Below are 13825 nucleotides of genomic sequence, written 5' to 3' on the forward strand. Positions count from 1 at the left end.
ACATATTAAGCCATGACTGTTTCATGTTACTTTCAATGGAATAGTATGACAGTATAATAACTTTACCTTTGGATTCTTGCCCTCTTTGGCCAATAATGCCCGAAGTCTTTCTTGTGAAGGGGGTGCAATGAAGATAATATATGGTTTCAAGTCTGAGTTCCGGAGAGTCTTCAATGACTGTAAAGAAAAGATAGATTTTAACCATTCAATATAAGAATATATTGTGTACCTATAACACACACAGAATATTGGCTTACTCTTTTTATGTAATGAAATAAAATTAATGAAGAATTACAACTATGTGATGATAAAATACCCTGCTACTAGGATCACACACAGATGAAAATAACCATATTAAAAATCCATTTTGAAGGAATTACAAATGAGCAGTTACCTTACCATGTGCCAGGGTCTAAATGCAAAAAGAATCAGAGAAAAACTTCACATACACATACAAAAGAAAATTCTGGAAAAGCACATCCAAGAAGAAAAAGCATACTGTCTGAAATAAGAGACTGTGGTTTTCACCTTGCCTTTGCATCAATGTATATCCCTAAATTGAAGCACTCTACAAAAATGGGGATTATAGGGACATGTCCTTTTCTATCTTAAAAACAGTAATTAAGACAATATGCTTAACTACTCTAAGTTCTTTGGTAAATCTGTTAGCCAAAATAATATAAAGAATTCTGAAGGAATTTAGTAAAAACATCAATGCTTCTCTTAAGTCTGATATTTATAATTGAAACAGCAGAGACAAATAAGCTCTTTTGTTCACTAAAAAATAAAGAAAACCTAATTACTATTTCAGGAAAGCCATTTTGGAGTCAATTCTCTCTCTCTCTCTCTCTTTTTTTTTTTTTTTAATAAATTTATTTATCTTTGGCTGCGTTGGGTCTTTGTTGCTGTGTGCGGGCTTTCTCTAGTTGTGGCGAGCGGCAGGGGGCTACTCTTCGTTGTGGTGTGTGGGCTTCTCATTGCGGTGGCTTCTCTTGTTGCGGAGCACGGGCTCTAGGCACATGGGCTTCAGTAGTTGTGGCACACGGGCTCAGCAGTTGTGGTTCACAGGCTCTAGAGCGCAGGCTCGGTAGTTGTGGTGCACGGGCTTAGTTGCTCCGCGGCATGTGGGATCTTCCCAAACCAGGGCTTGAACCCGTGTCCCCTGTACTGGCAGGCGGATTCTTAACCCCTGCGCCACCAGGGAAGTCCCTCAATTCTCTTTCATATACATCTCTTTAATGACCACTGCCTATGTCTCGTGAGTTGACATACACAGTAGGTTCCACCACATTAAGGAAAGTTTTATGCTAAAGCTGTACAATGTAGAAAAAGAAAAAAAAAATTCACAACAAACACAATCTTAAAAATCCCAAATTTCTAAAATTATTTTATTTTTAATGGAAATCTAAAAAGCAATTGTTAGTAATTTTTGAAGGTTTTCTTTTGTATGACAGATAATAGAACAGTGGACATTTCGTTAGATACAACCCAGCACTCATTATGATACTTGCTAATACTTGAACTATGTCATTTAAAACCATAAAAATGACCTCTAATTATTCTAATTTTTCTCATATAAAAATCAGGAAAGGGAAATTCTTTTATAACCTTTAAAATACTAAAGTACTATACCAGCACTACAGTTACTGTATTTTAAGTTTCAGAAAACATGTACATGTACATATATGTAAGTATGGAATATATGTATTTTCCCCTCAGAGGAAACTGAAAGAGATTTAGCAACTTAAATTCGTAGGGAATCAGTGTGAAAAAACTGTATGAGAACTTAATTAGGTCCTGTGGTTCTTGGACCAAAATACAGTTTCCACTAAAAATTACTCTGTGAAAAATGTCCTCAAGTTCAACACCCTAAACCAAAATAGTTTTACCTGTGTACGAAGACTTAAAAGACATATTTTGCCCGAGTTGATCACTTGTCGTACGGAATCTATGCTGGTTCCATACAAATTCTTCTCAAATTCACCATGCTCAATGAACTTTCCAGCTGCTACGTCTGCCTCAAATGCCTGCCGTGAAACAAAGTGGTAATCTCTACCGGCTACTTCATGGTCTCGCCGACTCCGAGTTGTATCTAGGCAAACAAAATCAGGTGAAAATCATGGACGTGGATCAGAGTAAGGATGAGGGATAATTCTGCTAGTCAGAAAAAATGTTTATTTTGTAATACAAACTAAAAAATAATGAATTAAGGAAATGTTAGACCCCCATGTGTTTAATTTAACACTGACTGGTTTTATTTCTAGATTGAGAAATGCACAAAACTGTGTTTTTAGTATCTTAATAACCATTACATTTAATATGTTTTATGCTTACACTCCAAATTACTTCATCTTGCATTTCATTTAAAATACTATCACTCTGGGGACTTCCCTGGTGGCGCAGTGGTTAAGAATCTGCTTGCCAATGCAGGGGACACGGATTTGAGCCCTGGTCTGGGAAGATCCCACGTGCCGTGGAGCAACTAAGCCCATGCGCCACAACCTACTGAGCCTGCACTCTAGAGCCCGCAAGCCACAACTACTGAGCCCGTGTGCCACAACTACTGAAGCCCATGTGCCTAGAGACCATGTTCTGCAACAAGAAAAGCCACCGCAATGAGAAGCCCACGCACTGCAAAAAACAGTAGTCCCTACTTGCTGCAACTAGAGAAAGCCCACGCGCAGCAACGAAGACCCAACACAGCCAAAAATAAATATAAATAAATAAATTTTAAAAGTAAAATAAAATACTATCACTCAGTTTTTCCATAAGATTAGGTACTATACAATCTTTAAACAGAACTTCTGTATTCAGAAATTAGGTCTAAATTAGGTCTAAATTTCTATCTTCTGCATCAGTTAAAAAAACCAGGAGCTGATTCCATACTGAGCAGGGCATTGTAAGATGCCCAAATTGAAATTCATTTAGAAAGTAATTAGTACCATACTCTTAGGAAAAATGTATATTTATCAAGAGTGACTATATTTTATAGCAAACTCTCAAAAGATTTGGTTAAAACAAAGTTCCTCTTTCTTGGACAACACTCTTCTGATGAAATGGGTGAAAAACTTCCCTACACATTTAGGTTCTAAGGTGGTAAGCTGAAAAGCACAGGAAAATGGGAATGCATCCAAACTTACGCGGAACTGCAGATGCAAAGCGGTCTTTCTCTTTGTTCATGAGCCTCTGACGCAATTCATTCTGGCCACAGTTCTGTGGACCAATCAAAATGATAGGTCTTTTCCTATTTGCTGGCTGATGATAAAGTGACATTTCCTCATAAGTTAAGATCTCTTCATTGTCATAATCTTTGAAAAAGAAAAAGTTAAGCCCTTCAGACGGAATTATTGCCATGTAATAAAGATATACTCATAGATCTTTCAAAAAATTGAAAAAAAGCACAAGTTATTATCATTAAAAATGCTTAACTTTTGGGATCAAGATAGTAATAACCAGGTAGCATTATATCATGAGTATTTTCCCATGTCATTATATCCTTGCCAGGATTATGAAAATAAATCAAATAATATATTAATCCTTCTAGAAATGTTTATTGCTTCTCGTTTCATACTGTGTTTGAATGTTTAATACAATATAACTATACTGATTCATATAAAATAGCTAGTTTGCAGCCAATACTTTGACAGAGGGTGAGGCACCAAGGGATAAACTAATGAGAATAATATCTGTCATTTTTGTAAAATGGGGATACTAATACTTTAATTAGAGGGTTGGTTTAAGGAGAAGACAATGTATATGCTGAAAACAATACCTGGCATAGACAAACATTTACAAATAGTGCTGCAACTAGTGTTATCAGAGAAAGCTGGAATACTTTTCTGTGATCATATAACTTGAAAACACAGCATATCTATCCTATCCAACTTTCTACACTTATGTTTACTTTATTCTGGAATACTAATACTAACCTGAGATCATGATTCAAGAAGAGGTATAAATTATAACAGGTGGGGTAACATTCCTAAAGCCCATAATCCAGATGAAATCAGAGCTATCAAGTGGTAAGAACAAAGGCAGACAACTAGCGACCTGCTATCTTCTCAATCATATTACTTCACCTAACTGGGTGATGTGTAGTCAGACGGTCAGCTATAAGTTCCATGGGGGCAGGGGACCATCTTAATCTTGTCAGTGCTTAGCACAGAGCACAGAGCAGGAACTCAAACTCCAGTTGTTTAAACTCCAACTCAACCATGTATTAGCTTTAAGAACTTAAGCAGGCCACTTTCATATCTGAACTTGAATTCATTAATCTGTAATCTCAAGGAATTTATTTTGAGAACTAAATGGATGAAGGTTACTGCCCCTGGAATAGAAGTTATTATAAATGATAGTTATTAATAAAAATGTTAATTATGACAACAGCACTATGAACAGAAATGTAATTCCTTCCCTTCTCAAAACGCTTTTCCCTCTGAAAAATCTAAGTTCCTTCTTCTAACATGTACAATCAGACTGTGGAAGCATTTTGACTCACAGACGTAGATATATTATAACAGCTATTAGAGCTGAACCAGTTAATTTTAGTGTATTACAAAAGATAAAGAAACAGATATTAATCACTTACCCAAGTATAGAGGAAAAGATTAAAATTCCAATAAATCTTCTTAGCTACATAATCTATCAATTAGCATTAAGAATGTTTATTTTGGGAAAAAAAATTTATTATAGTAGATGGAATCTCAGGTTTAGTTTTGTATCAAATTTTCCAATAATCTATAACATTTTATTTTCACTAGTTTAATTTATGCCACTTAAGAAATTTTCAAGGTATTGAGAGAATAAAAATAAGCCTTATAAATTGTGTACGAAGTTAAAGACTTCCTTTGCTTTATTATTTGGCTTGTTTCTAATGTGAATTAAAGAAGGGGTAGCAAATTCTAAAGCCCATAAGGACCAACCAAGAAGGTAATGAAAGCACTAAATCAGGCTGGGTTTATAAAAAATTGGATGTGGCGGAGACTGCTGAACTAAGTAGGTGCCCAGTATAAAGGCAAAAGCCATCATTCAGGTCCAGCAGACCAGTGTCATGTGGGAATATGAGCCCAGTGTTACTAGAGCTTTTGATTTTAAGAGAAGCTACAACTTAAAATTTTTTTAATCTTAACAATAAATTAAAATAGAACAAAAAACTCTCCTGTGTGCCTGACTCAGTAAGCAGGCTCTATGGAATGGGTTGCCTTGGTGACATGAGTTACTGTAGACAAAATGTTCATTTTTTACTTAAAATACAGCTATATTGTTAGAATTTGTTAGAAACATGTATTAATTTTGCAAATAAAGAGTTTAAGTAGGAAAAAATTTATGAGGAAACTATCAATATAACACTGTACATGCTAAATTGTACTATAATTTTTATACCAGTTTTTCTCAGAATTTAAAACTGTGCATTCCTCATAGGATTCCAAAAGAAAATAATTTCTGCTAAATGGCTTTATTAAGCACACATGTTACATTAAGAGGCCAGGACCAGAAATAAAATTCCTCGAAAATATCAATTTAATTTCTTTCAAGTGTTAGATATGGACCTCTTTCGGATATAAACACCACTATATCTGAGAGTGGAACTTACCATCATTTTTATTGGCATTATATAAAACCTTTTTCCTCTTCTTTTTATTCTTCTTTGCACACCATAGTTTTCCTGTTGAGAATCAAAAACATAAGTATAAATGTGGTATTTGTTTCCTTAAATAAAGCTACATATTTCAAATAGAAGAACTCAAATAGTTTTAAATTTAAATTTATAGACACGTGTTACATTGTTCATAGAAGAACTATTTTTCAGAGAAGTAGTTATAATTTTCCATTAATCTCACATCAGAGACAGATAATCTTTAATACTTAAATCCTCTCCTTCCTTTACAGTCCTAAGGTAATCAGTTTTGCTTCTCACATCACTCTTGCCATGAATACATCTTTCTTGACAGTTCTGATACGTAAATCTAAACCTGATTCCAGATGAAGACCCAAGAAACCTCAATGTCAAATATAAGTGTCCAACCTGATTTTTCTGGCTCCTTATCTTCTTCTATGGTTTGCTTCATGGCTTCCCTTTGCTGCTGAAAGCTTTTCCCTAATAAGCAGAAAGGAAAAAGAGTAAAATAGTTAAGTCAAAAGGATAGAAGTTTTTTTTTTTTTAAATCAAGGGACAACACCGGAAGTAACTCTTCATTTATATTCCCTTCTAAATCCTCCTGCCACCACATGAGACTATGTCAACTATGATTATAAGCTCCAAACAGTTAAAGTATTAAGTCTCAACCTTGCTCTCAATCAATCCTAGAACATGTATTACTGGACTATATATCATCTATTAAAAAAGATAAATAACAAACCAGCGCTAGAAAATTTAATAGTTCAATTTTTACAAAGTTTTCATTTAGCATCTACTATGTGGAAAGCACTGTGCTGGATGTTACAATGGTTCTGATCATTTGAATTATTGCAAATCAAGCAAATTAATTCTAGGAGTTAACTTTCCAAAATAGTATGTAAACATTCACCAGTTTTTGATTCCAAGACACCATTCAACATATTCCCTTGCATTTATCATTTTCAATCCCTCTTTTTCTTTGTATGTATGTATAAGCTTTAAAGATTTTTCATTTTTACCTTAAGCTACCCATGATACAAATAAATGAAAAACCTATTATGTTTTTCCTCTCCGGATTAAGATTTTAATATAGGAGGCTTTCAAGGTTTCTGATTTTCATGTTCTTTTCAGACATCTACCTTAGAATCAAATGTATTTTTTTTCTGAAGGATAAAAGTGGTTTTAGTTAGAAAATTCTGAATTAGAGTTCTACTTTTATATTTAATTTTTATATTTAATTCTTTCCATTTCAGGCCAGAGAGTCTTAAAAATCAATAAGCAAATTCCATCTATGTTGGGATAATCTGTTGAACTTAGTGCATTTTATACGAGCACAAGCAAAAAAGGTATTGAGTTTGATATATATAAAAAGCATTAAAAGAAATCAAGTTATCTCCAGAGGCTGTACAGATTGTGTTTCTAGATAAAACAAGTAGCTATGACTATAGGGAAATTTTTAAGAGCATTAAATTTTTTAAAAAAGTATTTGACTTCAACAGATTTAGAAAATAAGAACAAAATAATTTAAATAATTTACATATTAAAATGTTTAAAAACATTACAGTAATGTACTGCTATGGCACATTTTTATAGTACACACATATGTAGACTGTTTTTGAAATAGAAGCAGACATTAGTGGGAGATGGACATTATAACCTCTTAGAAATCCTTCTGACAGAAAACTGTCAAACTCAAACTAATGTGGGTCTGTTTATTTGTCCTATAAAAAGACTTACAAATGATATCATTAAAATTTCCTTGATTTATCTATATATTTTCAGAAACTCAATGTAATCAATCAGTCAATAGATATTAGTTCTAAGTATTTATGGGCTAAAGCTGACATGGTGAAAGATATCAAATTGATATCTGGCACAAGCACTATGAACCATGATGGCTGCCCACTACCCCAGGATTCTAGAGGAATGCTCCTGTAACTGTTACTGTGAAGAATCAAGGGTATAGTATCATCCTCTGAACTTAATATAAGAAGCCCATTCCTCCTTCCTTGATATATGAGCCAGTATACACAGAATCTCCAGCTTTGGGGTTTTAAAGCAGATGATTTGTGGCTGTGACTTTATTATACACGTAATGTATTACTTGTAGTCACATTCATTGTAAGCCAAATTCTATAGCCAAATCTGTTATGCTTAAAATCTTAAGGTTTAATAGGAGGTATAATCCCTAAAAAATGTTATAGGCAAAAGACAAAGTTTGGAAGAGTTTTTTAACAAAAAAAAAGAGCCTTAGAAGGTCTAATTCAGAAGCACCAGTTCTGGCAGAACTATTTTTAAAAACCACCTATTTATTAATTTAGCAGATACTGCCGAAATTTAAAAGAATAAGTAAGATGTAGTCACTGGCCTAGAAGTTTACAAACTGAGAATATACGGTACAAAGTACTGTAATAGACAAGTCCATGTAAGTATTATAAAGTAGGGCACACACACACACAAAAATACATATTGTTTTAATGTATAATTAAAGTATTAACAGATATGCTTTAAAGTCAAATATGAAAGAGAAGCTTATCTCAGTGCCTTATACAGTGCTGATATAACAGTATTTTTTGAGTGAATAAGCTGATGAATTATCACTTTATTCCCATTTCATCATACTGTAAGTATTCCTTTGCCTTCACTAATATCTTATTATACTTTCCTTGGTTCTGTTTCCCTCATTCCACCATACCCACATCCTGGGAACTGCAGGAACAATTTGTAGGAAAAATTACATCTATACACTTCATTCCATTAAGCATCATCTTCACTCTTTAGAAGAAATATGTTCCCTTAATAATCTTAATGTCCAACATGAGCTAAAGTTTTAATTTAGTATAGTCTAAATTAGAGAGTTTTCTTCAATGAAAAGTTGGGGGCATCCTATTTCCACCCTAAGATATCTTAGGAGAGATAAATTCAGTAGTCTTACTCTCCTGATTCCTTATAAAGTGATGCATCTTAACAAATTCCTATTTAGATATCAAGTTTGATGCCCCAGTTGATGATAATCTCTTGTTAACAGTAATAAGTTTTGTTGCCTTGATGCTTTTGTTGTTCAATACAAGTTTTGTTGCCTTGAAAACAGGGTAGTCTCAATGTACCTACAGTGAATGTAGCACAACATGGGATTGGCTGACGAGATTATATCGTAATTCCATTCTAAAGCCCAACAAATTGGTTAATTTATATTCAAGATACTTATGTTACAGACACAACATAAAAATCAACGACGTGAAAAAGTAACTACATCATTTTTTAAAAGGCATGAAAAAGTGAGTTTTCCTCTTTGAAGATTTGTATTTTAAATGTTTTTTTAAACTTAAGTACTTTCTACTATACTGTCTCTTACCTGGAACAAGCCCAGCTAGAGGCTGATTATCTTCATCCCCTTCCCTGTAGGCTTGCCACCAATTTGGATCTTCTTGACTGATTACATGAAGTATATCCCCTTTTTGAAAAGACAGACCTAACTCTCGACATGGAACATAAGGGTCATCTGAGGGGTCATAGTCAAAATGAGCCTTTACATGGATCTAAAAGATAAAAAGGGTAAAAGTAAAAACAACAATAATGAAATGGCAACACACAATATTCAGCATAAATATAATTAAAATGTTACATTTTTCATTAGTGCAAAGATATTATGAATTGAAAGAAGGGAGGTTAGTTGAGTAACTGTATTTTGGGAGCAGAATTTTCCCAGACTCATCTGTTTTCTTCAGTTAAGACAGTCCTGTTGATTGTAAACATGTACAAGAGTATGCAAAACACTGCACTGTTAGCTGCTAACAAGCTGAGGTGCTAAGGGGCCTCAAAGGTTTGATAGAAGCAGAAGGAATGTAATACAGACTCCCTCCCCTTACATTCCTGACCTGTGAAAACAATGACTCTGCAGTAAGGTATGTAATTTCTAAACCACTACTACCAGGAAAGGTAGACTGTAAACCTCACCACATCTGTCATCTAAGCAGGTGAGTGTCAGTTTCCCTGGAGCCATCATCCCTTCTTGACCACACTGTCAGTGCGACTGTGTCTTAATCTCTTTCAGAGTTTCTTCTAAAGGGATATGTTCAGGTTCATAAATAATGACACCCTAAACTGCTAAAATTATCTAAATCAAGTTTATAATCATTCCTATTGTGTTCTATACATAGGCTTTATTACTAGTGGTACAAGTTAAAATTTTTGTTAACTGTGTTTTTGCATATCTAAAAACTGTTACACTCTTAGCACTAAAGGTAAGAATTCACATGAACCTTACTGAAAGCTAAGTTATTTCCGATGCTGTTTTCTTCAATATACTTCTATAAGATAAACAAAATATTCTTACTTCTTAGGAGGTATAAAGGAATTAATATTCTCTTTAACCCCTCTATCTGTACTTTTTATCCAAGCTGGTCAAATGGCATGTGGCATTTCCAAAATCTGTAAAAAGCCCATTTTCATCTAACAAAATCCTACACCTATTTTCAATGAGTTTTTCTGCCCCACATAGGTTATATTTCAGGTTTGGGTTCAGTGATCCAGGCACTTGATTGACAGCCTAAGAATTTTATAATTCTGAGTCCTTTTCTATCCAATTGTTATTTGACTTTCCTTAAGCCTTTTACCCTAACCATAATTGAGGCCACCAATCATAAAGATAATACTGGTCTGCTTCAAAAACTATTTTATGAGAAAACACTATCTTTTTTCAGCTCCTGAAACACTTAAAAAATTGTCTATTCTCAATCAATAATGAGACTATATGAAATTTGATAAAATACATTTTAAGTGATATATATATAATACATATCCCTCCATTATAATAACCAAGAATCCTCATGAAAGCAACAGCCTCTTTCAGAAATTTTGTTTGAAGGTATCTTTAGATAAAGAATACTGTATTTTTTAATTTCAGAAAAATATTTTACTGCTATAAATAGGAAACGAGGAAATCTAAGTCTCAATATACAAAGAGCAACACTGAAGTAAAGCAAGTGATTCAGTTAAAAATATAGAACTTAAATGCTAGTCTGCTTTTTGGGGGGTAGCTTTTCATTGATGTACTACGTAAGTTCAAATAGTACACAAAATCCTAAATGTATAGCTCAATTAATTTTCATAAACAAAACAAACCTGTGTAACCAGCACCCAAATCAAGAACCAGAATATCACCAACACCTCAGAAGCTCCGCCTCACGTTCCTTTCAGTCACTAGCCATGCTATGTCCTCCAAGGATAAACATCATCCTGATTTCTAGCATAGATTCGTTTTGTCCTCCAAGGGTAAACATCACCCTGATTTCTAGCATAGATTAGTTTCCCTGTATTTTACTTCATATAAATGGAATCACATAGTACACACTCCTGGATTAAGTATGTTTAAGATACCTCACTCAATTTAACAGTGTTCTGCTGCATTCCAACTGGAATGTGCCCTAAACAGCCTTATTCTTGATATGAAAAACAGACTTTTTAATAAAATCTTGAAAATTTTGTCAGTTAAAACCAAAAATGAATTTTAGAGAGTTATACAGGGTAGTAGTGAGTCAAAACAGTTGAGAGACTGGGTAAAAAGACTATACATACAATTTTGTAATCCTGGCATGAGAAGTCTAGAATCTATAGGATGATTAAAAAAAAAAAAATCTCTGCTTGAGTACCATCCCTGTTAATCAATAATGCTTCTACATCTGTTTAAATTGTTGCTTTTTAGTCAAACAATCTTGGCAATCTGAACATGAAATTATAGGCATCATTTATGGTGGTGGAGAGATCATTTTATTATCAGGTTTTTCAAAGATCCATGAAATCAGACTACTTTGTCAGCCTGATTGATGATTTTATCAAATCACTTTCTGAAATCAATACCCAGCATGTTGTTTTCAAACTGTTTTGCTCAGAACACCTGCTAGGATGTTTATTAAAATACTGACTTCTTATGCCACGTCTCAAACTTTCAGACTCTGTATTTTAATTAGGTTCCTTGGATAATTGTCACATACATGCTGTTTAAGATGTACCCTAAAATCTCAGGGAACTACTACCCTGAGGGAAACTAAATAGACCAGTGAGGACGCTGTACCTAAGTCTATGACCTTTGCCAGAGGCCAAACAAAATCACCCAGAGATGCTTTTCTCCCTACTCTGCTTAGGTTTTACCTCTTGACTATTCAGATTTAGTTGGTTTGGAATGAGGCCCCTCTTTGTGCAGGCTGGGAAGAGGAGTAAAATTGAGAGCAAAGTTTATTTCATATCAGGGAAATTAACCATTTGACTGAGTAAAAGTCTGAGTATTGACTTGACATGTACTATGTGACTTCTATCTATATATAGGCATACCTTGTTTTATTGTGTTTCACTTTACTGCATTTTGCAGATACAGTGTGACTCACTTTATTGCAGTGGTCTGGAACAGAACCTGCAATATCTCTGAAGTATGCCTGTATTCCACTGCAATTCTGATCAGCTCTAGAAGTTATCTCTAGCAATCTTTCCTCTTCAGCTCTGTTAGTGGCTAATTTATTTCCTTGCCCAGTGTGACTCACTTTATTGCAGTGGTCTGGAACAGAACCTGCAGTATCTCTGAAGTATGCCTGTATTCCACTGCAATTCTTATCAGCTCTAGAAGTTATCTCCAGCAATCTTTCCTCTTCAGCTCTGTTAGTGGCTAATTTATTTCCTTTCCCATACAAAAGAAAACAGAGTCCTTTTTAAATGAAGGAGAGATGCCGACCCCTAAAGGAAAGCTCCAGGGTTTAACAATGCTGTAGTATCAGTATGATGTATCTGACCAAAACAATGTTTGATTTCTAATCCAAACAAAATCATCTGTTTAAATTTTAAATTACAGGGCTGTTTAGACACAATTATCTTCCAGTCCAACATTTTTCTCCTTGTCCCTTTTTTTTAAGCACATGTAAGCTATTCACATTTGAAGTCCTAATGATGGGAACACGGTAAAGGAATAATAATTCATTAATTTATTTACATCTTTCCTAAGGGATTCAATGCTCAAAAATAACTTTTCCTTGTAATTTTTATTTCTGTATTTCTTATTATACTAGATTTATCTCTAACTTTTAAAATTACTTATGGAAGAGAAAATAGTGAAAGTGTGTCTTATTTTGTCTTTGGCCTAAACTTTACCATAAGGCAGATTATAAAACTAAGGGCAGCATCAAGAAAAGCCTTTGCAGTGTCAAGCAACAGTTTTCAAATTCCTTCTCCTCATCCTGAGATTCCTCCTCTCCGATGCCCATTCAAGAAGGAATATCTTTACTATTTGTTCTCTTCCATTTTTAACAGGAGAAATTTGGGATATCTGTGGGGCATCCAGTTAATGGTTAGTAGTAGTAGGCAGACAAAAATACGAGCCTTAGGGTAACAGCAAACTTAATAGAGCAACTGCCCTAACCTGAAAGGGAATGTCCATCTAACATACTGTACACTGAAATTTTCAATATTTTTTCATCTTCTGATAAAATATTTATAAAAATTTTATTGCATTATAAAATTCCAGATCTTCTTCCAAGTGAGAAAAAATTAAGATGAAAATTATATTATACATTTTATACCTCTAAGAGAAAAGTAAGTATACTGGATGGCAGTGGTTCTCAACCTTTCCTTTCAACCCAGTTATCTTCATAGGCTATGAACAATCCTTAACCTATCATTGTTAAAAATCTGTAGAATTTTTTGCAAACAAATAAAGTACATATAAACAGACTGCTCCCCTGACCTGATTTCCCCACAATAAATACAACTATGGCCCAGATCTCTCCTTAGAATTCCAAAATGATATATTCTATTCTATGCATTTGATATCTCTACCTGAATGCCTCTCAGGTATCTCAAATCTATAAAATAAACCTTTGGATTTTTCTCCCCAAACCAGTTTTTCCTCCACATTTCCTGTTAGTAAGCACCACCACTATCCACCCAGTTGTTCGAGCATCCTTGCTTCTTCCCTATCCTTTACTCTCCACATTCATTACAAGGTCCTGTCATTTCTACTTCAGAACATAGCCTGATTCATATTCTCCACTGCCACTGCTATCATCGAAATTTAAAAGTCAACATCATACTTTATAATGGCTTCAGCAACAGTTTCCTAAATCTCCTTGCTTCCATTATTGGCTCTACTAATCCAATTTCCACCCAGCAGCCAGATGTGTTTTGTTTTTAAATACAAATCAGACCATGTTACTGTATTTGAAA

The 13825-nt window shown here is 34.1% G+C and overlaps 1 protein-coding gene across 7 annotated transcripts in view; it reads right to left on the minus strand.

Annotated features, from left to right (window-relative positions):
• Positions 1-13825, minus strand: part of PALS1 (protein associated with LIN7 1, MAGUK p55 family member) — a 103383-nt gene that overhangs the window by 12737 nt on the left and 76821 nt on the right. For all 7 annotated transcript variants that reach the window (XM_068543918.1, XM_068543902.1, XM_068543909.1 and 4 more), the window contains 6 exons: positions 8973-9156; positions 6026-6097; positions 5594-5665; positions 3141-3308; positions 1890-2092; positions 67-177 (listed from right to left, as the gene is read on the minus strand). In XM_068543918.1, the coding sequence (XP_068400019.1) occupies positions 67-177; positions 1890-2092; positions 3141-3308; positions 5594-5665; positions 6026-6097; positions 8973-9156 (810 nt within the window). The remainder of the gene's footprint in view (positions 1-66; positions 178-1889; positions 2093-3140; positions 3309-5593; positions 5666-6025; positions 6098-8972; positions 9157-13825) is intronic.

This window comes from Eschrichtius robustus, chromosome 1, assembly GCF_028021215.1.
Source record: "Eschrichtius robustus isolate mEscRob2 chromosome 1, mEscRob2.pri, whole genome shotgun sequence".
NCBI classification, from domain to species: Eukaryota; Metazoa; Chordata; class Mammalia; order Artiodactyla; family Eschrichtiidae; genus Eschrichtius; species Eschrichtius robustus.